General features: G+C 32.2%; 2 protein-coding genes across 3 annotated transcripts in view; one reads left to right on the top strand and one right to left on the bottom strand.

The window, feature by feature from the left end:
- Window positions 1–26,443, bottom strand: part of LOC143056338 (ATP-dependent DNA/RNA helicase DHX36-like) — a 32,314-nt gene that overhangs the window by 2,011 nt on the left and 3,860 nt on the right. Inside the window, exons 4-5 of one of the 2 annotated variants that reach the window (XM_076229427.1) lie at window positions 3,218–3,301; window positions 987–1,067 (exon numbers count right to left, since the gene is read on the bottom strand). In XM_076229427.1, coding sequence (XP_076085542.1) covers window positions 987–1,067; window positions 3,218–3,301 — 165 coding nt within the window. Of the gene's footprint in view, window positions 1–986; window positions 1,068–3,217; window positions 3,302–23,243; window positions 23,619–25,732; window positions 25,814–26,443 lie in introns of those variants that run through there. The other variant, XM_076229426.1, reaches the window with a different exon arrangement.
- On the top strand, window positions 12,946–18,457 carry LOC143056067 (uncharacterized). Its single transcript, XM_076229145.1, has 4 exons — window positions 12,946–13,660; window positions 14,145–14,267; window positions 15,465–15,531; window positions 16,336–18,457. Exons 1-4 carry the CDS (start codon window positions 13,031–13,033, stop codon window positions 16,773–16,775), a joined length of 1,260 nt encoding a protein of 419 aa, XP_076085260.1. The 5' UTR covers window positions 12,946–13,030; the 3' UTR covers window positions 16,776–18,457.

Raw genomic sequence — 26,443 nt, 5'->3', positions numbered from 1 at the left:
AATTTAAACTAACTTGGCCACAATCATGATTGTGGTATATAGTTTTAAAAAATGTGTCCGATGACCCCACCTACCAAACAAAATGGCCGACATGGCTAAAATTAGAACAAAGTGGTAAAATGCAGTTTTTGCTTTATATCTTTGAAACTAAGACATTTAAGGCAAATCTTTCAAGATTTAAATGTCCATCAGAATAAGATCTATCCCCTCACAAATTTTCAGATGAATCCTACAACCCATTGTTGGGTTGCTGCCCTAAAATTGGTAATTTTAAGGAAATTTTGCAGTTTTGGGTTTTTATCTTGAATACTATTATAGATAGAGATAAATTGTAAACAGCAATAATGTTCAGCAAAGTAAGATCTACAAAAAAGTCAACATGACCAAAATTGTCAGAGAACCCCTTAAGGAGTTATTGTCTTTTATAGTCAATATTGAACAACTTTTCGTCATTTTTGTAACTTGTACAAAAATCTTCTTTTCTAAAACTATGGGCCAAATTTATCCAAACTTGGCCACAATCATTACTAGGGTATCTATTTTAAAAAAAGTGTCTAATGACCACGCCTACCAACCAAGATGGCTGACATCAGTAAATACAGTAACAGGTGAGCCTCTAGTTATTTTTTGTTGCATTTATAATGATTATCGGTATTACAGCAGCCAATAAAATTTGTACCTGCACATTTAAGAAGGTGCTTCATCATGAAAAAACTAGGAGAACCAGTAAGGTCTTGAAATAAAAAAAAATTGTCTGGATTCTAATCATATTGTAAAAAATTTGTAAAGCCAAACAAACCCTTGTAGAAAATATATCCAACACATTAAAAAAGAAAACCTAATTTCTTTCAATCCAACTTGATACTCTGAAGCTGATAAAGTTTTTTGCAGTTTTTTTTATCTCTACTGTTTAAAAAGAGCACGAGAACCTTACCAAATTATTAAGCTGTTCTAGAGTACAGGTCTTAGTGAAAAAAATAAATTACCTTCACCAGTACAGCTGTTTCAGCAGGACACCAGAATCTCACCCAATTATCAATTACCACCACATCCTTCATTTCACCATTCTGGAATAAAACAAAGAAAAAAATTCTTAAATTATGTGCAAATTAATGTTTGCAAGGATATATCATTCAAATTATTATGTCCTTAGCAAAACAAATTTATCTATAATAAGAATGTGTCCATAGATTTCTATGTTCAGTGGACAGTAAAATTTGGGTCAAAACTCTTATTTGGCATTAAAATGCCCTGACCAAAAACTTTAACATGAAGCAGGACCAGACAAACAGACGAATGGACAAATGAATGGAGCACAAATTTAATCAGATGCTCCGCAGTGCGCAGCTTTATATAACCGCAGAGTTCCAACCCTGAACAGTTAGGGCATACTGGACACAACATTCAAGCTTGATACAGCTCTGAATTTGGATTGTGATTAAATAGTTGACACAATATAGGTTTCTGACACAGAATGAATGTGGTCGAAGAATTTAAACTTAAAAACTTAAAAATTTTAAATTGGACATTTACCTATTATCGTCCAATATCCAAAATCTAAATAAATGGTTATTAAGAATATCAAAGAACCCCAAGAATTCAAATTTTGATGAAATCAAATAAAGTTCAATTTTGGACCCTTTAGACCTCCATGTGGACCAATTCGATAACCGGGCCCAAAAACCTAAATACATGGTTAGATTCAGCATATATCAAAGAACCCCATATATTCAGATTTTGTTGAAATCAAACAAAGTTTAATTTTGGACCCCGATTTGGACCAACTTGAAAACTGGGCCTATAATCAAAAATCTAAATACATGTTTAGATTCAGCATATCAAAGAACCCCAAGGATTCAATTTTTGTTGATTTCAAACCAAAGTTTAATTTTGGACCGCAATTTGGACCAACTTGAAAACTGGCCCCATATCAAAAACCTTAATACATGTTTAGATTCAGCATATCAAAGAATCCCAAGAATTCAATTTTTGTTGAACAAAGTTTAATTTTGGACCACGATTTGTACCAACTTGAAAACTGGGCCCATAATCAAAAATCTAAGTACATGTTTAGATTCAACATATCAAACCCCAAGCATTCAATTTTTGTTAAAAATCAAACTAATTGTGGACCCTTTGGACCTTAATGTAGACCAATTTGAAAACGGGACCAAAAATTAAGAATCTACATACACAGTTAGATTCGGCATATCAAAGAACCCCAATTAATCAATTTTTGATAAAAACAAACAAAGTTTAATTTTGGACCCTTTGAGCCCCTAATTCCTAAACTGTTGGGACCAAAAAAAAACATAATGCCCCTAAATGTCAGATTTTATAAATCTTCCTCCCACAATGAACAAGTAAAATGTGAGCTACACCTCACTAATGATACCCCACCATAATACTTGCCAGTTAACAGGAAGTTGTTGAGTGATAAATCACAAAACGCATCACACAGTATAGCTGACTTTTATAAACCCTGAAACCAAATTTCTGAAATCCTTTTAATATGGTTCCTGAGAAAAATGCAACGAAAAATTTTCAACTTGAATGTCATTTGTACAATGATGTAAGTGTTGGTAAACAGGAAGTTGTTGAGTGATAAATCTGAAAACGCACTACACGGGATACGGAACTTCTGTTAACCCTGAAACCAAATTTCAGAAATCCTTGTAAGATAGTTCCTGAGAAAAATGTGATGAAAAATATTCATGGGACAGAGGGACTGACATATTAACTGACAAGAACCAGGCCCTATTCAATATAAAACTCAACTAAAATTTATGAAACCTGATTTAAACTTCAATAATTCATTCGTTCTGATCTAAATTTAACATATATTTATATTGGATCACAATATTTTTTTAGATCCCTCATTTGTGGAAGAAAACTAGGGTAATTTTCAACCCCTGGTCCCAGAAACCGAATACATGTAATTTGAAGGTTCCTTTTTGTCTAAAATCACTATAAACGGTCTTGTTTTGCCAAAACATTATTGCCCAACCCCTATTCTGGAAGAGAATTACCGCTGCAAAAAGCAGCTATTGAAGGAAATGAAGAATCAATCTTTTTAGTGTAAGTAAACCAACCATTTCTATTTACAAACTTCTATACCCAATATGTTTTGGCATATATGTGGCCTTAACAATCTTTTCACAGTAGAAACTTGTAGGGGACCTTATTTCCTAAAAAAAACATTGTTTGGCGTACTTACCCATAATTGTTCTTCCGTGCTGATTTTCCCTCCAAAAAATAACAAAGCATATGGTGAAATACCTGTCATGTCATATACCCATATCTGTAAAAAGGTAAAAAAAAAAAATTACATACAACAATATACATGTCACATCACTTTATATTAGGTTACAAAATTTTCCTGATAGCTAATAAGAAAAAAATTGTAGGAAATTAATCAATTAATGTGAAATCATTATATATCAACCATATGTGTCAACATAAATCAATTTCGAATAAATTGTAAATGTATATGTGCATTTGCATAAGGTCAATTTCTATCAGACCCAGGTCATATGTTGGTTTTTTTTCCAAATGTAAAATAGACCTAAAAAACTGGAACCGTGAGACAAGTTATATACAAGGGGTAAATAAAATATATCAATGATTGTTGAAGTAACTCATAGAAAACAATTTCCTTTGCAAATTTTTTGTTCCTCCCTGGCCGGGACTCGAACCCATGCTACTGAGATATCGTGACACTAAATCGCCTGCACTGTAACTGGCGCGCTAGACCACTAGACCACCTTCAAGTAACATGGGTTCGAATCCCGGCGAGGGAAGAACAAAAAATATGCTTTCTACAGATCTAACATTGTTGGGTTGATGTTTAGACGAGTTGTATATACAGAATGTACACAGCCATGTATCACAATCACTGCTGGTGATCTGATGGATAAATCTGTTGTAGAGTTGTCACTGGTTCAGACGTACTTATATATATATAAGTCTATTGGGACTGCTACAGTGCAGGCGATTTGGTGTCACGATATCTCAGTAGCATGGGTTCGAATCCCGGCGAGGGAAGAACAAAACATTTGCGAAAGCAAATTTACAGATCTAACATTGTTGGGTTGATGTTTAGACGAGTTGTATATATATATATATATTGCTTGAATATTTCAATCTTAATAACAAAGCATATGTAAACGTTTATACAATCAAAGCAAGCAAGCAAACCAAATTTTTACCCTACAAGCATTAGGAAATTAGCTCTATTAAACCATGCAGGGATTTTTACATCATCATAGACAAAACAAGTGTGAGTAGTTTACCTTAGAAGTTTTCATGATTGTATGATACACAAACCACTTGGACATGAAGACTTTGTCATTAGCATTCACTGACTTTGGATGAGCAGCAACCTTCTGATCATCGTGTAACATTAAATTGGGGGATCTGTAAAATAAAGATAATCACTATGTTTAATTTTAAAAATATATATATATTTATCTGACCATAATGCAAACCTAAAGACTACTATCTTACAGTTATAAAAATGCTCTGTTTAAAGGTGCAATACCACATCTTCTTTTTTATAATACCACCAAATCATAGTGCTATACACCTAGTTGCATAAGAAACTAGAGTCTCTAAAGAGTCTGTGTTGTTCACCTTGGTCTATGTGCATATTAAACAAAGGACACAGATGGATTCATGACAAAATTGTGTTTTGGTGATGGTGATGTGTTTGTAGATCTTACTTTACTGAACATTCTTGCTACTTACAATTTTCTCTATCTATAATAAACTTGGCCCTTTAGATACAGAGGAAAAGATTTTGTAAAAATTTACAAAAATTTACCAAATAAATGAAAATTGTTAAAAAGGAGTAGGTCCAGTAAGACCCCTTTTCGGCCCCAAAATATAGCAGTTTTACAAAATTGTTAAAATGTAAACTTTTACATGTAGTTATTTATTGGACAGTAGAATGCTTCTGCTACATAAATATGGGCTGTTTTTGGCAATAGAATGCACATATATTGGGTACTAGCACCATTAAGTCATGCTAAATTACTGAAATCTTTACAATTCTAGCATTTTAGTAAAATTTTAGACGGTTTTCGTGTAAAACGGAAGTGGCCGCATTCGTGTTCATCCTTAATATTGAAATGCAAGTTGAATTTATGATAATACATAACATATATAAAGGTTGAGGATGAACACGGATGCGGCCACTTTCATTTTTGACAAAAACCATCTGAAAAGTGACATTTTTCGGCATATTTGGTAGATTTTTCATATTTGAGCTTGAATCAGATCGTTTTTAATGACTTAATCAGATAAAATCTTTCACATCAACTAATTGAATCAAATGAAATAGACAATTAAGTGGTTAAAAAGTGGTCAAATCTTTCGTCAGATGAACCTGAAATTTGAGGCCAAAATTGGTCCTTACTGGACCTACTCCTTTACTATACAGGGCAATAACTCATTAAGGGGTCAACTCTAAATGTTTCAGTTTCAGAGTTATAAGCTAAAATCTACATCTTACACCTGTGTTCTATTTTAGCCATGGCAGCCATCTTGATTGGTTGGGTGAGTTACGAAGATTTTTGTAAAAGAAAACAAAAATTTACGAAAATTTGGTAAAAAATTACTATAAAGGGCAATTACTCCTTAAGGGGTCAACTGACCATTTTGTTCATGTTGACTTATTTGTAGATCTTACTTTGCTGAACATTATTGCTGTTTACAGTTTATCTCTATCTATAATAATATTCAAGATAATAACCAAAAACGGCAAAATTTCCTTAAAATTCCAATTCAGGGGCAGCAACCCAACAACTGGTTGTCCGATTCATCACTAAATTTCAGGGCAGATAGATCTTGACCTGATAAACAATTTTACTCATGTCAGATTTGCTCTAAATGCTTTGGTTTCAGAGTTATAAGCCAAAATCTCCATTTTACCCCTATGTTCTATTTTTAGCCATGTTGGCCATCTTGGTTGGTTGGTAGGGTCACCGAACACATTTTTTAATCTAAATACGCTAGTGATGATTGTGGCCAAGTTGGGTTAAATTTGGCTCAGTAATTTCAGAGGAAAAGATTTTTGTAAAAGTTAACAATGACGGACAACGGACGACGACGGACGCCCAGGGATGGGAAAAGCTCACTTGGTCCTTTGGGCCAGGTGAGCTAAAAAGTTAAAATAAAAAGATTGCCTTGAATTTGACCGTTGTATGAAATTTATCTTACATTTCATTGCAGTTAAAATTTCTGGGTCATAAATATAATTATATATTTGGTGTTTTAAATCACAATTATTTTTTTTATTGGATGTTTCTATTCAATATTTATGAAACTACGAAATCCTTGGACAAAAATTTGTATTCAGGAAAAATTAATTAATCCACAGTACATAAAAAATCAAGTCTCTTAAAAATTCCAGTCTAGTAAACATCAAGGTTCATATAGATATAACTTTTACATGTTCCAGTTCTGAATATAGTTCAAATACTTCACTGTGGAAGTTAGACAAATCTACCCTCTATGCTTTCCAACATAAAGCTTTCAACCTCAGATCTAGACTTATCAATACTTAATAATCATATACAAAATTTACACATATAATTCTTGATAACATAAATTCAATACTTCAGTTGCTTTTCAAGAGGCTGAATTTGTTAATTTATTATGTACTTTACAGCATTACACTCTTTGTATACATCATGTACATACATGAATTTTATTTGTACTTTTCAGAATTATACTTTTCAATACATACTTTTTCATTGATCGAGGGACATTTGTCAGTTTAGCTACATTTGGATACAACCCTGCACATATCACAGCTTTTACTAATCCAATATTGTCTAAAATAATACAAAAGATACACAATCAAAATTTTACATATTCAATAAATTTGAAAGGGTGTTCACTGAACTTTTTAGAATGGACTATGCAGAGAAATTCAATAAGATTGCTAGTTGTTTTTTAACAGTTGTGTTGATTTTAATTTCCGGTATTTTCTTTTTATGTGTTTGTCTAAGAAGCTTTGCGTAATGAAGTCAAATTTCTTTATAATAATGTGCCTGAAAATTAAGTGTTTTATCTTACCTTTACACTTTTGACAAAATTCAATTAAAACAGCCAATTAGAACTACAGGGTAGGCATATTGAGGCATCAACAAATTTAAGTATGGAAACGCTTCACACAAGTACTCTTTTTTTTTATTTTGGTTTAATATACAACTATACCTCTAGATATTATACCTTCAATTTCAAACACTAAAGGGAAATCTATACATTCAGATTTCATGGTAAAACAAGAGGCTCCTAAGAGCCTGAATCGCTCACCTGTATTTCAGAGATTTTTTGTCAATGGATCAAAACTTTGGATAAAATTTATAAACAAGATACCCTAAGTAACATTTAGTTAAAGTTTGAAGGTAATTTGCCCAGTAGTTTCAGAGGAGAAGATTTTTAAATGTAAGCAAACTTGATGAACAAATTGAGTAAAATTGTCTTTAAAGGGCATTAACTCCTTAAGGGGTCAATTTACAATTTTGGTTTTATTAACTTTTTTGTAGATCTTACTTTGCTGAACATTATTGCTGTTTACAATTTATATCTATCTATAATAATATTCAAGATAATAACAAAAAACTGCAAAATTTCCTGAAAACTACCAATTTAGTGACAGCAACCAAACAATGGGTTGTTCTATTCGTCTGACAATTTCAGGGCTGATAGATCTCGTCTAATTAAACAACATTACCCCAGGTCAGATTTGCTCTAAAAGCTTTAGTTTTTGAGATATAAGCCAAAAACTGCATTTGACCCCTATGTTCTATTTTTAGCCATGGTGGCCATGTTTGTTGATGGATCAAAACTTCAGATACAATTTATAAACTAGATACCCTAAGGAACATTTAGTTAAAGGTTTGAAGGTATTTGCCACAGTAGTTTCAGAGGAGAAGATTTTATAAATAGTTTACGACAACAGACGACAGACAACAATGGTGGACGCCAAGCGAGGGCATAATTTCACAGGAGGCCCTTCGGGCCCTGGTGAGCTAAAACCAAGAAAATCAGGTCCGTAAAACAGGCAATAACATTACCTGAATTTATATTAACTTCCTTATCTCTTGGATCTCTTTTGGCAACAAAACCGAGATCATGTAGTAATTCAGCAAACTGTCTTTTCATATCAGCCAGCAACTGCAAACAAATAAAAAGCAGTTATCTTATGATGGATACATTTTCCTGCAATTCAAAAATGCCAACTATAAAACTTACTTTGTCTGAATTTGAATAAAAAACAAGTAAAACTGTAAGCACTGCTCACTGATGATACTCCCGCCGCAAGTGGATAATGTTAATAGTGTAAAAATATGTAAGTGTTCTGTAAACAGGAAGTTGTCGAGTGATGAATCTGAAAACGCATCACTGAATACAGCTGACTTATATAAAGCCTGAAACCAAATTTCAGAAATCCTGGCATTGTAGTTCCTGAGAAAAATGCAACAAAAATTTTCAACTTGGCCATCATGTGTAAAATGATACAAGTGTTCGGTAAACAGGAAGTTGTCGAGTGATGAATCTGAAAACGCATCACACGGTATAGCTGACTTATATAAAGCGTGAAACCAAATTTCAGAAATCCTGGCATTGTAGTTCCTGAGAAAAATGCTTGTAGATAGTGTATAATGGTTATTGTCAACGTACATTGTTTTAGGGTTACCCGAATATGTCGTGGAACACTTGTCAAAACCCGGTACGATTCAGAGCCGCCATTGGTTCTTTTATTTTTGTTTATTGTATACAATATATATAGCTTGAATTGCTGGCGATTAGACGGTATGCTAGTATGATATATGTTCTAAGTTTATTTTTCTATATTGGATATTATTGGTTTATTTCATTTCTTGTGAATAAAAAGTAAATTTGTAAAATTTATTTTTAGCCAACATTAAGTGTATTTAAGGTGCAACCATTTAACGTCAAGGGTGTTGGTTTTTTGTCTGAGTCAAAGGCATGGAGATAATCTGGATTCAGAGTATATATTTTTTTGGTCATCTGCTTGACCTAAACTGTTTTTTTTCAAGAAATTGGGGATAAGATTTTTATTTTGAAAAAAAACCATAACACCCCTTGAAATTAAATGGTCGTTTTCTTATATAATAGTATTTTTAAGTAATTGAATGAGTCAAGATCTTCCTTACCTCAGTGCCCAACAAACGAGGGGATGAAACCCATTCGTCGAAAACAAACAAGACCGGAAATAGTACCACTGAGAGTGACAGAAATACCACGTGTTTGATTGTTGATTCTTTGGTCTTTCTCTTTATTGTAAAGAACGAAGTATATGATTCCTACTATAAAAGTCAAAACTATCTAAATATGAACAAATGATGATACAAATTGATGAAGGATGACTTTACCGTAAGATTCAAAAAATGTGTTTAGTAATAAAGTATATAATTAAGGGTCATGAAATAATATGTGTGGTATGCATACACACATGAACCGAATAATTAGTGTACACATTATACATTAAACATGATAACAAATATCTTCTACTTTTTCACAAACACAAACAATAATAATTATTACATATTCATAATCTTTTAACTTCGTCCTTTTGATTTTAAATCGTTTCAACATTATTTCTATTTACTTTGTGTTATACATCAATTTCTATGATGAGTATATTTTATAGTACAATGTATATTCACTTTATAAGAATAGAGAATACAATTGCCTTGACCTAGTGTGCTCCGATCCAAAAGAATAACTGTCTTTGTGACATTACAATAGAAATAATTCATAGGGGTTTTAATCAATTCTAAACCATAAAATACGATTCTTTGTATTTTTGACACATATTTTTTTAATCAGTTTTCGTAATAATGCTGTCATTTGTATTTGGTAACTGATCTTTTTCTAATGTTTTTTTTTTGTTATTTCAATTCATTCATATTATCAATGAAAAGAACATAAAATCTTTAAAATTGCCATAATAATGTTTTATTTATTTCATGTTCTTAAAATTCAAAACAAAATCATTCGCCAAAAAATCATACTGCCAAAACTGATCATTATCTATAGCTCTAAATCGTGGAAACTTCGGCAAAAGGACATAATAGTTCTGCATTTAACACAAAAAACTAAGTAATTGTAAAAGCCTGACTGCTGTATATCCTACTTTATGGCTTAAATACATTGAAAACAAATATTAGAAGAAAATATAAATCGCTCTGATAAGGGACTGGAATGATTACAAAACGGATCTTTTATCTCATTTGATTATCATTTTTAAGTTTTCAGATCACGAATTCTTATGTATATCCATTACAACTTTTCTAGACACTCTCTGAGGAATAAAGATTGTTCCCAATGTACATAATTACATGCCTCAATCTATTTCAACCATTGCAAATATTCTCCTCTTCCATTGTAATTAAGTCTGTTATTGCATGCATGAGTACACCCTCCTTTGAACTTTTGTCCCAGCTAGTTACTCCGATTTTGATTATTTCAAAAGTTTAATCAACTGCGTCCTAATTTTTTTTTGGGGGGGAGGGGGGAGAAACGGCATAATATTTTTTTTTATCTTAAATCAAGATTCATGACACAAATGATGACTATAGGGGAATTATTTGCACATTAACATCGGACATTTTCAGTACTTTTACAATTAGTTATTAAAGGTACCAGAATTGTAATTTACTACGCCAGACGCGCGTTTCGTCTACATCAGACTCATCAGTGACGCTCATATAAAAATATTTATAAAGCCAAACAAGTACAACATTAAAGAGCATTGAGGATCCAAAATTCCAAATATTGCAATAAGGAATATAGATCTGATCAACGTGTAATCCTACCTTAAATTTTAATATTAAAAAAAGTTTAGTATTAAAAAAAATATAAACATTGTGTAATGAGCTTTTTAGATTATTCCCTTTACTTTAATTGAAATAGATATATTCAAGCTTTTGAAAACCACCAAATAAAATCCTACCTGCCATTGTATAATCTTCAGACTACTCATCTGTTTCAGATTGACTGTTTAAAAAAAAGGTAATTGGAGTTAACAAACTAAAGTCGAAAACATATTCAACTCATTTAAAGAATAAGAATTTATTTCAGTAATTTAATCTTTATATTGTCCAAGTTCTAAATACAATTGATGTGTTGGCTGTTTTGGGGGACTTTAATTGAAAAGAGACAATTACCTTCACCAGTACAGCAGAGCACCAGAATCATACCCAGTTATCAACTTCTACTGCATCCTTCATTTCATCATTCTGTAATAAAAAAGAGAAGTATATTCGGAATTGAAATAACTGCCGTTTCATTACGTGAACATGCTTATACTCTGAAGTGGTATTTTGTAAATGGAGCTAGATGTTCGGTTTGCTGTGACTGAAATCGTGAACCTCCCGATTTCTGTTTTAAAATTAAAAAAGTTTTTAAAAAAACTTTCACTTTAACTTACGTTATTTGATATACTTTTTAATGGCACTTACTCTTTGTAATTTATCGTGTTTAACTAATCTCAAATTATTAGATTAAACGTGTTGGTTAACACTTGCTAGAAATTTAAATATCTATGTTTATGTACTTATATATATATCAATATGTTCATGATAATTGTTGTATTTGATATAACAAATTGTGTGTGATTTCAAAATTACATTTTAAGCCAACGCATTTGTCAACAGAAATTAATCCAAAACAAAATGAAGAGATTTTCAGGGAACCTTGAGACTTGTCTGCATGCAATTTCTGATATCAGATATTTAGAGTATAAGGCTATCTGTCAAAACGTCGGTAGAATAATAGTGACATCTATATGTTCTCAAATAAAAGCTATAAATAGAAAAGGGAATTTCCAATTAATGGCAAAGGTGAAATGTGTTCCTATATAAAGTGAAGGGTATTTCCAATTAATGGCTTCCTTAGAATTATATAAGGTTAAGTAAAGAACGAAATTATCAATCTTAAAGGTATGTTGTATTACAACATTATTTAATAAGTTGTAATAAACTAAAGATACAAAATGAAATTATCATTAAATTGAACAAACAAGAAGTTATATATCTGCAACTATTTTACTTTCACTTTATGTTTGTGTAGATTCTATAAGGTATTTAGGGTATTCATTTTGAGAAAATATATTTACATACTGAGTGTTTGGTTATTCTACATTGGTTAGATATATAAGGGGGGTTTGACATCCACCAAACCATGTTTAACCCCGTCGCATTTTTTCCCTGTTCAAACACTGGGGTTTGTTACAGTTTTCCGGGTTTACTATCCATACGAACCTCGAAAAAAAATCCCCTTTTGTTTTGTTTTGGTTCGTATGAATAGTAAACCCGGCAAATTGTAACAACTCCCTGAGGTCCAAAGTCAGGATTCTCCTACCTTCGTTTTACTTGTATGTTTTTTTTATATTTTAGTTCATTTATGTTTTAGAGTTTGGTGTGGTGTCCATGCATGTTCACTGAACTACTACATATTTGTTTAGGGACAAGATGAAGATCTTCTCGGGTGCGGGATCTTTCTCGATGTTTTGATTAACCATTGGTGATCTTCGTCTATTTTCTGTCCTTTGGTTGGGTGGTTGTCTCTATAGCACATTCCCATTTCCATTCTCAATTTTGTTGTATACATTGCTAGTAATGATCCTACCGCTGCATTGTGTGTTGGTCTCTTGGGTTTATGATATACAACGGTTTTTTTTAACACTGGGCAATAATAATACCTTGTAGGAGGTATACAAAATATCCATAGTTAATGTACATAGAATATTTTCTAACTGAAGTAAAAGGCAACACAGTGCACAAGAATGAAATTCACCTGCATTCTCTATTAGTTGAAATAATATCATTCAAATAATATTGAGAATAGAAACAAGTAATGCGTCAAAGAGACAATAACCCGACCAAAGAGCAAAAACAAATCGATGGCCACCAATGGGTCTTCAACGCAGTGAGAAAAGCCCGCACCAGAAGGCATTTATAACACTTCATAGTTCATATCTTTAATTTAAAGGATGGATATAGAGGACCGTCGGAGGTACTTCATCGTAGGATCAGTCATCTTGGAGATTGTTCAACCACTGTTCAGGACCAGATTAGAAAAGGACTACTCGAATAAAGGTCTGGGGTCATTTCAAGCTTTTCTTTGCACTCTACCAGTATTACACATACTGTTTCATTTACGACACAGAAATGCCTACTGTTGTAAGGACAATATGAATTGTCGCAACAACTCAAAACTTCCGCTGATTTACTGCCAGTGGGATATGTTGTACACTGAAAATCCAGGCCAACCGGGCCACAACTGTCATTGCAAGTTCATAGCAAACCCTGTCCAGCTTAATGATCTTGATATAACTTTAGCAAGTTTAATTCTATTGAATTGCTGCCATCTTGGAACTTCTGAAGAAAACGCTATTCGGAAATTACGTCGGTACAAAAATGACTATCTCAGCCACAACACAGAAGGTAAAATAAATGAGACAGAATATAAAAGCCTGTGGACAGACCTGACTAATTTTGTCCTACATCTAGATCCAAATAAACAAGATGACCTTATCAGGATAGAAAAGAGACCACTGGATGAAGGACTGTGTAATAGATACAGTATAGATCTTTTGAATATTCACAAGAAACTGAATGAGGCAAGTAATTCTTCTGTCCAGTTAAAATTCGAAAAATCTGATATTGAAATGTTTAATCTTTTGGTTGTGTTTGTTTATCAAATCAAATCAAACCAAATCAAATCAAATATTTTATTGTTGTATAAACTTTACAGGTTTTTGACCAACATGTATTAACACAATAAATATACATGCATACATATCAAGGGAATACAGCCTTTCGATTTTTTGGGAGAGGATGAAGAACCTGGCCTTAAGTATGTGACTTTCAACTATGATAAATAATGTTGCTCAAAAATATATATTATTGTGAAAAAATAGCATGTTTTAGCAATGAATAGTCAAATTCCACGAAAAAGTTGTATTAATATTTAACCCTATCAGAGAAATATACAGACATTGCATGATTTATACATGCTAATATATTATCAAATGATTTTATTTCATCTGTTTTATTTTGATTTAATGTGAATAATTTAAAGACTTTTAACCCCCCTTTTGGCAGATGGGCACTCAAATTCAAGGAATTAGTTCTGGTATGCAGATGATCGGCCCTCAAATTCAAGGAATTAGTTCTCTTGTGCATGTGATGGGGCCTCATATTCAAGGAATAACTTCTGATATACAGGTAAGACTATTGCTTTTAATATTTCAAATCATAAATTAAAAGTATATTGTGTTTTGTGAATATTGCATCTTTTTTTTTTTTTAAATATTTGGACAAATTCCAATATTTGGCTTATTAATGAATAGTCTATGTAGAAACCCAAATATAATCAAAACATTGTAATATTTTGTCATTCATATAATTTAAGGATCATAGCTCACTAGCAATTACTCAACCCTAACATAGTATTGTTCGATATCTTTCAACGGTGCCAACAGTGGTACAAACATGTTCTTTATATTTTCATCCTGAGAATAAATATAGATTACTTCAATCATAAAACAATGCAAAGCTGTCTGTCAAAAATGATTATGTGTGATAAATATACAGGAATTGATTTTTTAAAAATAGGTTTAACAGTCAGATTCTGCATATTAAAAATAGGTTTAACAGTCAGATTCTGCATATTATGTTCCAACTCAGTCTTTTTTCTAATTCAGTGGTGTTCATTTTTGCTGTCTGTCATATTTGTTGATCATTCTGTGTTATTTTTTTTTAACGAAAATGTCTTTTTGCAATTAACTATTGCTTCACAAATTAGTATGGCGTTCATTATCACTGAACTAGTATATATTTGTTTAGGGGCCAGCTGAAGGACGCCTCCGGGTGCGGGAGTTTCTCGCTACATTGAAGACCTGTTGGTGACCTTCTGCTGTTGTTTTTTTTCTATGGTCGGGTTGTTGTCTCTTTGGCACATTTCCCATTTCCATTCTCAATTTTATTACTTTAGTGCCTTTTAAAGCTTACTACAATGTATATGGTATGGATTTAGCTCATTGTTGAAAGGAATTAAGCTTATGATGTATAGTCATGTCTTGGTGTTTGTATTTTAAATTTTTAACTTTGGGAAATTTACTACCTATCCTTACTTTTTTTTTTTTTTTTTGGAAATATTCACAAAAGACTTTATTCCTCATAAAAGAAAACACCTTTTACATAGGATTATCAAACATGTGAATCAAACATTTCATGATTCTTATAACATGTATAAGGTACTTTTTGGAATTTTGGTTCCTCAATGCTATTCATCTTTGTACAGTTTGGCTTTATAACTACTTTGATCTGAGCGTCACCGATGAGTCTTATTTATACAAAACGCACGTCTGGCGTATTAAATTATTATAGTGGTACCTTTGATAACTATTAACTATGTTGCAGGAACTATTGAGTTACCACAGAAATGAAGCCACGTGTCAGTACTGCAAGAAAAAGGTGATCGAGCAAGGTGAGACTGTTTACCGTAACATGTCATGCCAAACATACTTTAAAATATTATTTTGTCCAAATCCTTCTTGTATTGATACGATATTGTGGATTCATTTATTTTTCATCTCTACAAATTTTTGTGGATATATATGAATTTTTATGGATGTTTATTTTCGTTGTTTACCTAATGTTTGCATTACATTGAACCTTTAAATTTGTAGTCTCAAATATCAAATTAACGAAAATCAGTATCCTACAAATAACAATGAATCCACAGTGCTTAACTGATATGAAAAATTCATAATTATCTGAAATGTTCAACTTAACAGTTAAATTTGATAGCTTTGTATAGCTGATCTAATAAAACTTAACCTGGTGTGATAACTTTCTGACAAATAAAATTGAGAATGGAAATGGGGAATGTGCCAAAGAGACAACAACCCGACCATAGAAAAAAACAGCAGAAGGTCACCAACAGGTCTTCAATGTAGCGAGAAATTCCCGCACCCGGAGGCGTCCTTCAGCTGGCCCCTAAACAAATATATACTAGTTCAGTGATAATGAACGCCATACTAATTTCCAAATTGTACACAAGAAACTAAAATTAAAATAATACAAGACTTACAAAGGCCAGAGGCTCCTGACTTGGGACAGGCGCAAAAATGCAGCGGGGTTAAACATGTTTGTGAGATCTCAACCCTCCCCCTATACCTCTAGCCAATGTAGAAAAGTAAACGCATAACAATACGCACATTAAAATTCAGTTCAAGAGAAGTCCGAGTCTGATGTCAGAAGATGTAAAGTTTGTTCTTATGTTTCATAGGCATGGATGAAAGAAAAATAAATTCTTACAAACTTGGACAAGATATCTTTTATCAACATGGTGAAATTGATCTAAAGTCTTTACTCAATGAAAATTACATAGACAGGATAACAGATGTAGTAATAATGGATGATGGTAGACTTGTGATGTGCTTGTACGGCCAGAGAAGACTCCATATCTGTAACACAGATAGATCAGAAGAAGCAGCTATACCAGTCAAGGGTATGCCATGCTCTATCACAGCTGTCAACAACTTTACAGTAGCTGTAACTGTTTTGAAAACTTCAATTATTCAACGTAATACTTTAGAAATACATGACATTGACAATAAACATAAACTTAAATCCATACCAGTACCTGGACTGGTGTGTTATTATGGCATTACAATGATAAAAAAACAAGATAGCAGTAGGTGTGCACAGGGGTTTATTGATTGTTGATTATCTGACAGGGGAGATATTACTAAATATAAAAACACATTGCGTACCAATGGGCATACATTCTTCTGGTGACAAAATATTCTTCGGCGATTACACGCTAACTACAAACAACCTACACTGGTACAGTTTTACCGATGATAAACTACACGCATTAACATTACCATCCGTTCCACTGTCAATGACAACACTACGAGATGGTAGTCTATATGTTGTCTGTATAAATGAAGCTGGAAAATCTGTACAACATGTATCAACTAATGGAAAACATTTCAAAACTTTTAAAGCAAATCAATCTGAAGGTCTCAGTGATTGTGGCAAGATACGATATAATTCAAAACAGAAAAAAATGGTCACATTAAATATAAAAGCTAGAATTGTCAAAATTCTTCATGAAGTATGAAATACGGAACTTACATTTATAATATTTTTTTTCTTATAGACTCAAAAGGACTCATTCAATAGTGACAGAAACAATGGTTCAAATAAATGAATGTCACATTTCAAAATACAATACAGTATTTTTTGTATCTTAAGATTTCTTCATCATTTTTATATACTATCTTTTTTATCACTCTATTTAGATTTTTTTAATTGGATATTCTGAGGTCAATCTACATAGTAGGAATTTCGAAAATCTCATTTATTGACAAAATAATGAAATTTTAACCAATTTTGACCAATCAGTTTCAACCTACACAAATATCATACTAATATTAAAATGATGAACTGTTGTTTAAAGATTTTAAACAAAAAATTTCAAAAAAACTATTAATGACACAGTCTTTTGGTGTAATGTCATAAAGTTGCGTAAACATTTGACAAACATGTTAATGACTTACTTTCTTTATCCTTTTACAGTATATGAATTTGAATTATCCATCAATAAGCAAAATGTAAGAGTTATATATTTGAGTTTGTAGCTCTATATTTTGTAGACTATTTCAGTGCTTCCATTTACTCATGTACTTTTGTTTTCAACTTTATATACGACCACAAAAATTTTTTGGGATCGTATAATGGTATGATGTCGTCGCCTGCGTCGTCTGCGTCCTCGTCGTCCGAAGACACATTGGTTTCCGGATAATAACTTAAGTTTAAGTACATAGATCTTCATGAAATATAATACCACAATCGGAAGGTTGGGATTGATTTTGGGGATGGTGGTCCCAACCGATTAGGAATTAGGGGCCCGAAAGGGGCCAAAAACAAGCATTTTTCTAGTTTCATGATAATAACTTGTGGAGAAGTATTTCAATTGCTCTGAAATCATACCGCAATGTTTAAAACCACAAGTAGAAGGTTTGGATACATTTTAGGGGTTATGGGGCCAAAGTTTAGGAATTAAGGGCCAAAAAGGGGTCAAAACAAGCATTTTTCTGGTTTCAAGACAATAACTTATGTGTAATTGTATGGATCTCTCTGAAATTGTACCACAATGTACCATGTAACAAAGGGGAGGCTAGGATTGAGTTTTGGGTTAATTGCCCAAAATATGTAGGAATTAGGAGCTCAAAAAAGGGCCAAAAAGAAGCATGTTTCTAGTTTCCAAACAATCATGACAATGACTTGTGTGTAAGTGTATGGATCTCTCTGAAATTGTACTACAAGGCTCAATACTGCAATGGAAAGCATGGGATTGAGTTTAAGGGTTATTGCTCCAAGGGGGTTTCAAAAAGTTTGGGGGGGGGGGGATTTTTGTCTTCCATTTTTTGAAGGGCTTCCTTTTTTTCAAATTTTTCAAATTTCGAATTTTGAAAAGTTTCAAGAAGAAATCTTCAATTGCACAGTATTGTGCAATAGATTTGTTAGATCTTTGACCACATTAGTTTTGTGACAAAAACCTATATTATGTCAAAAATTTGATCACAATCCAAATTCCGACAGAATCAAGCTTGAATATTGTGACCAAATTTGCCCCAACTGTTCAGGGTTCAACCACTGGGGTCGTATAAAGCTGCGCCCTGCGGAGCACCTGGTTTATTTTGTGTGTTATTTTATAAATTTTGGCAATTTTGTTTTCATGTCTCTCAGTTATTTGTTTGTTAGTTTTTTTAAAAGCGTGCTTGACATTGATGATTATCATATTGTAATTGAATCTGTCTCAATGCATTCACTTTATATACATAAATATGTATTTGATTCAATGTTAATCAATGTGTGACATATCTTTTTCTGAATTTAGCTTTTTAACCGATATTTTAACAAGAGGCTCTCAAGAGACTGAATCGCTCACCTGTAATTTATTTGCTTAAATCTTTCATCAATGATTATTTTTTTGCTTTTCAATAGATATTTATGTATGGCTTAAAACTTTTATTGAAATGTTCTTTGTATCTGTCATATTTTCTTCAAAATCAGAGAAATAATTGTATACCTAGGTTCCATTTTAGCCCTAGTGGCTATGTTTCTTGACATACAAGAAAATAAAATATACAATTTATACTAAGATACACTGCAACTCATTCAGCCAAAGTTTGGCTGAAATTGATTCAGCTTTTTCAAAGGAGAAGATTTTTAAAGTAAGCAAACTAAATGAACAAATTGTGAAAAATTGTTTAAAAGGGCAATGACTCCTTGCCTTTTATGTATACAAATGTATACCCAAATTACTCATGTGAAATTATAAATTTTGAATAAACATTGAATGACAAAACTTCTACCTATATGTGAGGGTTACATTTTCTGATGTCAAACATGCGAAACAATGATTTCTTTTTAATTTGACATGTTTGATAGATGCTTTTTGTGCGTGTTTGTAAATGTTTTTTTGTTTTGAGAATATAACACAGTGATGACTGCTGTAACCATATTTTGACTATTTTACCTATCATGTCTGTCTTGTTCACACATCGTTGTAAATATAACGGAGTTAGATGCGACTGTCATACAAGTGAGAGGTTCAGCGCCATAAAATCGGGTTCAATCCACCAGTTTCTACATTGGAAAATGCCTGTACCAAGTAAGGACAGTTGTTGTCCATTCGTTTCATGTGTTTTAACATTTGATTTTGCCAATTGGTTAGGGACTTTCCGTTGTGAATTTTCCTCAGAGTTCAGTATTTTTGTGATTTTACCTTTTCCTTATGGGAACAATTGCCAATTTTGGTCATGTGAACTTACTTGTAGATCTTTCTTTGCTGAACATTTTTGCTGTTTACAATATTTCCTTAAAATAACCGATTAAGTGGCAACAATCCAAAAATGGGTTGTTAGATTCATCTGAAAATTTCAGGGCTGACAGAGCTTGGCCTATTAAACATTTTTAACTCTCATCAGATTACTTCTAAATTCTTTGGTTTTTGAGATAAAAGCCAAAAATTGCATTTTACCCCCAGGTTTTATTTTTATCCATGGCAGCCTTGTTTTTTTATGAAACAGAAAAAAAAACCACGAAGTACTTTATTCTAGATACCCTTAGAATCATTCAGCTTAAGTTTGCTTGGAATTGATTCGGAACGGTGAGCTAAAAAGTGTGGAAATTGGGAAGACACATTAAAAAGATGGTATTTTAGTAATTTTTAAAGTCTTATCCATATAAAGGATAGTTTCTTATATCCTTATTCTTTAGACTAATTTAATAATATTGATAAACATGGTATACATTCTTTATTGTTGTTTCAAAAAACTTTTAAACTTTAAAACCAAAGACTCATTTCCTTAGTAGATTCATCTCCTCTATAATATCATGAAAATTATACAAGTATAAGTTAAGTTTGTGCTTATCAATATTTAAAAACTTGATTAATAACTATCTAATTTTTATTTTCAAATATTTTTATGCGACAGTATAATTTGTATAGATGTATATATGAAAACTATGAATTCATTAATTATTGCAATGTTTTTATTATTGCGAAAAATGAGACATGGTTATATTCACAATAATTTAAACTTGTATGATTTTATAAAGCTCCATTAACATTTGACAAAAGTTATAATGCCTTATCATCCTTCCCCTTATACAGTAATTATCAATCAATGAGCAAATTTAATGGTTATAGAAAAATATGTAGCTCAATGTCGACTATTTTCAGTGATTCCCTTTTTTCTTTGTTTTCAGCTTTTTTTTTATTTTAGAAATTTTTGCAAAAGCATTTTTTAACTTTCAGGATTATCATAACATTGCATAACTGTAATTAAATATGTTCCAATTCATTATCTATACATACTTATATTCATACTTTTGAATTAATGTTAATCAGATCAGTGTGTGACGTATACATGTTATATTTTTTACTGAAGTTAGCAGCATTGCTTTGCTGAATAATTTGAAGAGAATATGTTCAATCTTGCAAATAATGGAAACACTTTGTCAGTAATTTAATATGTAGGGTGCTAATAGTGGCTGAACGTGAGAATAATTATGTTTAAGCCTGTGTATGATTAAAACCTGATATGTGTAATACATTTAATTAATGATAAAACGAAAAGTTTCTATAGAAAGACTTCCAAAAACATATTAAACTGGAAGAAAGTAATTGGAACAATTACAAATAGCCAAATTATGATACATGTATGTCATTACATTTTAACATAGACGATACAATCAGATGGCAGAGGGTATCTGCTGCACCATTTATTCTTCCTGGGTTTTTAAGTTTGAATGTTGAATTAAGTTTTGTATAATTGCAGGGCGTGAATACTTTAAACTTAGTATTTTGTTTTCATTATCTTTCACTGAATGGTCTTCTTCTATGTATCAAAGATCAAAAGATAGCAGATAAGTTAAAAAAATGTATTCAAATGTCGATGCCACTGCTGGTGGACGTTTCGTCCCCGAGGGTATCACCAGCCCAGTAGTCAGCACTTCGGTGTTGACATGAATATCAATTATATGGCCATTTTTATAAATTTTCTGTTTACAAAACTTTGAATATTTCGAAAATCTAAGGATTTGCTTACGCCCAGGAGTAGATTACCTTAGCCGTATTTGGCACAACTTTTTGAAATTTTGGGTCCTCAATGCTCTTCAACTTTGTATTTGTTTGGCTTTTTAACTGTTTTGATCTGAGCGTCACTGATGAGTCTTATGTAGACGAAACGCGCGTCTGGCGTATTAAATTATAATTCTGGTACCTTTGATAACTATTTGACATATAAACAAGTTAGAAAATATGATTTAGAAATTACCAATAGGACTTTTTCAGAGACAAAAGTTCTGATTATCCCACATTATGTTATCGTGTTAAATGTAATTGTTATATAAACATAAGGAGATATGTTGATTGTTTTGCAATATCAAATTAAAATCAATTATTGCATGAGTATAAAAGTAGATGATATCAATTTTTTAATTAGTCATCTGTTAAAATGGGGAACTTAACCTTCCCCCTAACCTGGGACAGTGGTATAACAGTACAACATAAGAGCGAACTATTAAAATCAAAGTTAAAAATAAAGTTTACTTATAAAAGTAATTTGATGAGAGAAGAGAACCACCCACTACCATTACATTAATAGAGAGCAAGGCATGAGACAACCTTCATTTAAACATAGGAAGAAGAGGTATATGTGGTACAAATTGGGGAGCAATGGTATTTCTTTGTCAGCTGGTCCCTATTTTTTTTTTAAATGTTTCAAGTAGATTGACACACAAGAAGTAGAAGTTTCATGTCCTTTGTATAATATTTTGCTTTTGTTTGACTTTGTATGAATGTATTTGCTTATAAACGATAACCTATAAATATGTGTAAACTCATTGTTTTGAAGTTTTGAATCTATCTTAACCAATAAAATTCAGTTTTAAGTTCTTTTGATTTGTACATTGGATATGTCACTACACATAAATAGAAATATTTCTTGTGTATAACTAACTTATGAATTAATGAAGAAAGATAACTCTTCAATAGGAACAGATATGTTAGCATTATTCATAACAATGCATCCAGAGCAACTCCTTTGAACAAGTATATATTTACACCATGACAACACGAAAAATCCATGTTACAACATTGTACAAATGTTTCTAGTATCAGCAACATTCAATGGCTGTTATTTACCATACCTAACTTTAAATCAGGTAATCTACTTTTTCCAATAGCTAGTTTTGTAAATATATTGTCGTTCATACGATAACATTACACAACCAGTTTACAGAAAAAAGAAATTACTGATAAATCAATTTGTCAATCTTCAAATATTTTAACACTGGTGTAAACTGTGAATTGTTTTTTGTCATCTGATTGGCAATAACATGATATGATTGTGCTATTCTAATCATAGTCCTACTACGTTCAAGCATTTTATAACCAAAGGTCAATTGGCATAAATGATGTCATTGAACAATAGTACTTACGGCTAAACTAAGGCAATCATTTTTTTTAAACTAGTTCAAAATCTTAAGGTTATGAGTTCGGATCCCCTACCTTGCTGAAAATCGTGGTTCTCTGTGAGCTTTCTAGGCTTTTGTGTTGTTTTTGCTTTAATGACCCCCCCCCCCCCCCTAAAAAAGAAGAAAACTGACAGTAAAATGTATATTACAAGCTAAACTATAGAAAAACATAATAGTAAACAGCATTCAGAATGAGTTTAAATAATCACAAAACAGACAATTTCTCTTTTTCGTTTATTCATTCTTTAGATCACAAATTCTTAAGTATATCCACTACAAGTTTCCTCGACCCCATCACCAGGTATTGTAGATTTTCCCCAGCTTGCATCATATCTTGTCCTGCATTACATGGTTAACAGGATCTCAGCCATTTGAGATATTCTCTTCTTCCATAGTAATTAAGTCTGTTATTGCATGCATTAGTACACCTTCCTTTGAATTTTTGTTCCAGTTAGTAACTCCTGTTTGGGTTATTTTTTCCTCTAAAAGTTTATCTAACTGCTTTCTTAATTTCTAAAAAAAAAAAATTTTTTTTTTTTTAGGTTAAGTTTGAAGTTTTTAGTGGCAAATTGCCTTTTTTGTGCAGGTCTGTTGTTCTATCTTGTAACCCCAGCTTCCTGCACCAATTAAAAGTTGACATCATGCTTAGTCAAGAGAATGAATATTGCTTTAAACTCCAAAAACCAATAAAATTTGAAGTACTCCCGGTACATCTGGTATCTGAAGGGGAATAATTTGCACATTTAAAACTGTGCTAGTTAGGATACAACCTTACATTTTTAATTTAAAATGAATAGAATTTAACACTGCTTTCTAGTGAATAAAAACTCTCAGCATTTTAGGTACATGATTGGCACATTCTAGGATAGACTGAATTACTTCCCTTTAGCTGTTATTTAGAACAAGAGTGCACACGCTGAAATGTCTCGCCTTCTTTACTAATCATTGATATTATGTTGATAGACCTAAATATAAAGCTTTATTACAACTGTCACATAAACTCAACATTAACCAAAGAAAACGAAACATTGATCAATGAACCATGAAAATGAGGTCAAGGTCAGATGAACCATGCCAGGCAGACATGTACAGCTAACAATTCTTCAATACAACAAATATAGTTGACTTATTGTTTATAAATGAAGAAAAACAGACCAAAACACAAACACTTTACACTTAGCAATGGGCAGTGAAAATGAGGTCAAGGTCAAATAAAACCTGCGTAACAGACATATAGATCATAAATATTTCCATACACCAAATATATATAAAGTATTAGAAAAATAGATCAAAACTCAAAAACTTAACTTTGACCACTGCACCATGAAAATGAGGTCAAGGTCAGATGACACCTGTCAGCTAGACATTTACACCTTACAATCATTCCATACACCAAATATAGTAGACCTATTGCATATAGTATAAGAAAAACAGACCAAAACACAAAAACTTAACTATAACCACTGAACCATGAAAATGAGGTCAAGGTCAGATGACACCTGCCAGTTGGACATGTACACTTTACAGTGCTTCCATACACCGAATATACTAGACCTATTGCTTATAGTATCTGAGATATGGACTTGACCACCAAAACTTAACCTTGTTCACTGATCCATGAAATGAGGTCAAGGTCAAGTGAAAACTGTCTGACGGGCATGAGGACGTTGCAAAGTACGCACATACCAAATATAGTTATCCAATTACTTATAATAAGAGAGAATTTAACATTACAAAAATCTTAACTTTTTTTCCAAGTAGTATATATTTGTTTAGGGGCCAGCTGAAGGACGCCTCCGGGTGCGGGAATTTCTCGCTACATTGAAGACCTGTTGGTGACCCTCTGCTGTTGTTTTTTATTTGGTCGGGTTGTTGTCTCTTTGACACATTCCCCATTTCCATTCTCAATTTTACTGAACCATGAAAATGAGGTCAAGGACATTGGACATGTGACTGACGGAAAGTTCGCAACATGAGGCATCTATATACAAAGTATGAAGCATCCAGGTCTTCTACTTTCTAAAATATAAAGCTTTTAAGAAGTTAGCTAACGCCGCCGCCGTAGCAGCCGTAGCCGCCGCCGCCGCCGCCGGATCACTATCCCTATGTCGAGCTTTCTGCAACAAAAGTTTCAGGCTCGACAGAAATGTTATAGATATTGAAATACAATAATAATAAAAAAATTTGGTTTAGTATTTTGATTTGGTCTTGATAAAATTGCAATATGATTACAATACAGATTACAGATAAAGTTTTCTATTAACAATCTCACAACAGTCATTTCTAATTTCCGTATTTACTATATAATAATGATTATTACAACAGCCAATAAAAACTGTATCTTTTGAAGGTGAATCATCACGACAAACCCACAAGGTCTTCAAATAAACAAAAAAGTATCTGTAATTTATTCAAATTGTAAAAAATTGGTAAAGGCAAACCCTTGTGAAAATATATCCAACACATTAAAAAAGAAAACATAATTTTTTTCAATCTATCTTTATATTCTGAAGCTGATAAAGTTTTTTGGAGTTTGATTAGCTCAAATGTTTAAGAAGAGCACCAGAACCTTACCAAATCATTTAGCTGTTCTAAGAGTACAGCTCTTAGTGAGAAAAGACATTTACCTTCACAAGTACAGCTGTTTCAGCAGGGCACCAGAATCTCACCCAATTATCAATAACCACTACATCCTTCATTTCATCATTCTGGAAAAAAAAACAAAGAAAAAAAATTCTTAAATTATGTTCATTTCCATTTAATGTTTGCGAAGAGGATATTGAGAATGAAGCAGGATATATCATTTAAATTATTACGTCCTAATTAGGAAATCAAATTTATATATAAACAAGAATGTGTCGAAGAATATGGATGCCACATCTGCACTATCATTTTCTATGTTCAGTGGACAGCAAAATTAGGATCAAAACTCTTATTTCGCAATAAAATACCCTGACCAAAAACTTAAACCTGAAGCAGGACAGACAGACAGACGAATGGACAAATGAATTGAGTACAGATCCAAAAACATAATGCCCCTAAATGTCAGATTTTATATATCTTCCTCCCAGAATGAGTGATAAATCTGAAAACGCATCACATGGGATAGGGCTTCTATAAACCCTGAAACCAAATTTCTGAAATCCTTGTAATGTAGTTCCTAAGAAAATTTCAACGAAAATTTTCAACTTAGATGTCATTTGTACAATGATGTAAGTGTCGGTAAACAGGAAGTTGTTGAGTGATAAATATGAAAACGCACTACACGGGATAATGAACTTCTTTTAACCCTGAAACCAAATTTCAGAAATCCTTGTAAGATAGTTCCTGAGAAAAAT

Source organism: Mytilus galloprovincialis, chromosome 13, assembly GCF_965363235.1.
Source record: "Mytilus galloprovincialis chromosome 13, xbMytGall1.hap1.1, whole genome shotgun sequence".
Classification (NCBI taxonomy): domain Eukaryota; kingdom Metazoa; phylum Mollusca; class Bivalvia; order Mytilida; family Mytilidae; genus Mytilus; species Mytilus galloprovincialis.
This window is presented reverse-complemented; position numbering and strand designations above follow the sequence as displayed.

Bases quoted from the DNA above. Each gene is read 5' to 3' on its own strand.
- LOC143056067 (XM_076229145.1), top strand. From the start codon at position 13,031: ATGGATATAGAGGACCGTCGGAGGTACTTCATCGTAGGATCAGTCATC. The intron at 13,661-14,144 runs GCAAGTAATTCT...CCCTTTTGGCAG, and splicing joins TTCACAAGAAACTGAATGAG to ATGGGCACTCAAATTCAAGG. The intron at 15,532-16,335 runs GTGAGACTGTTT...TATGTTTCATAG, and splicing joins GAAAAAGGTGATCGAGCAAG to GCATGGATGAAAGAAAAATA.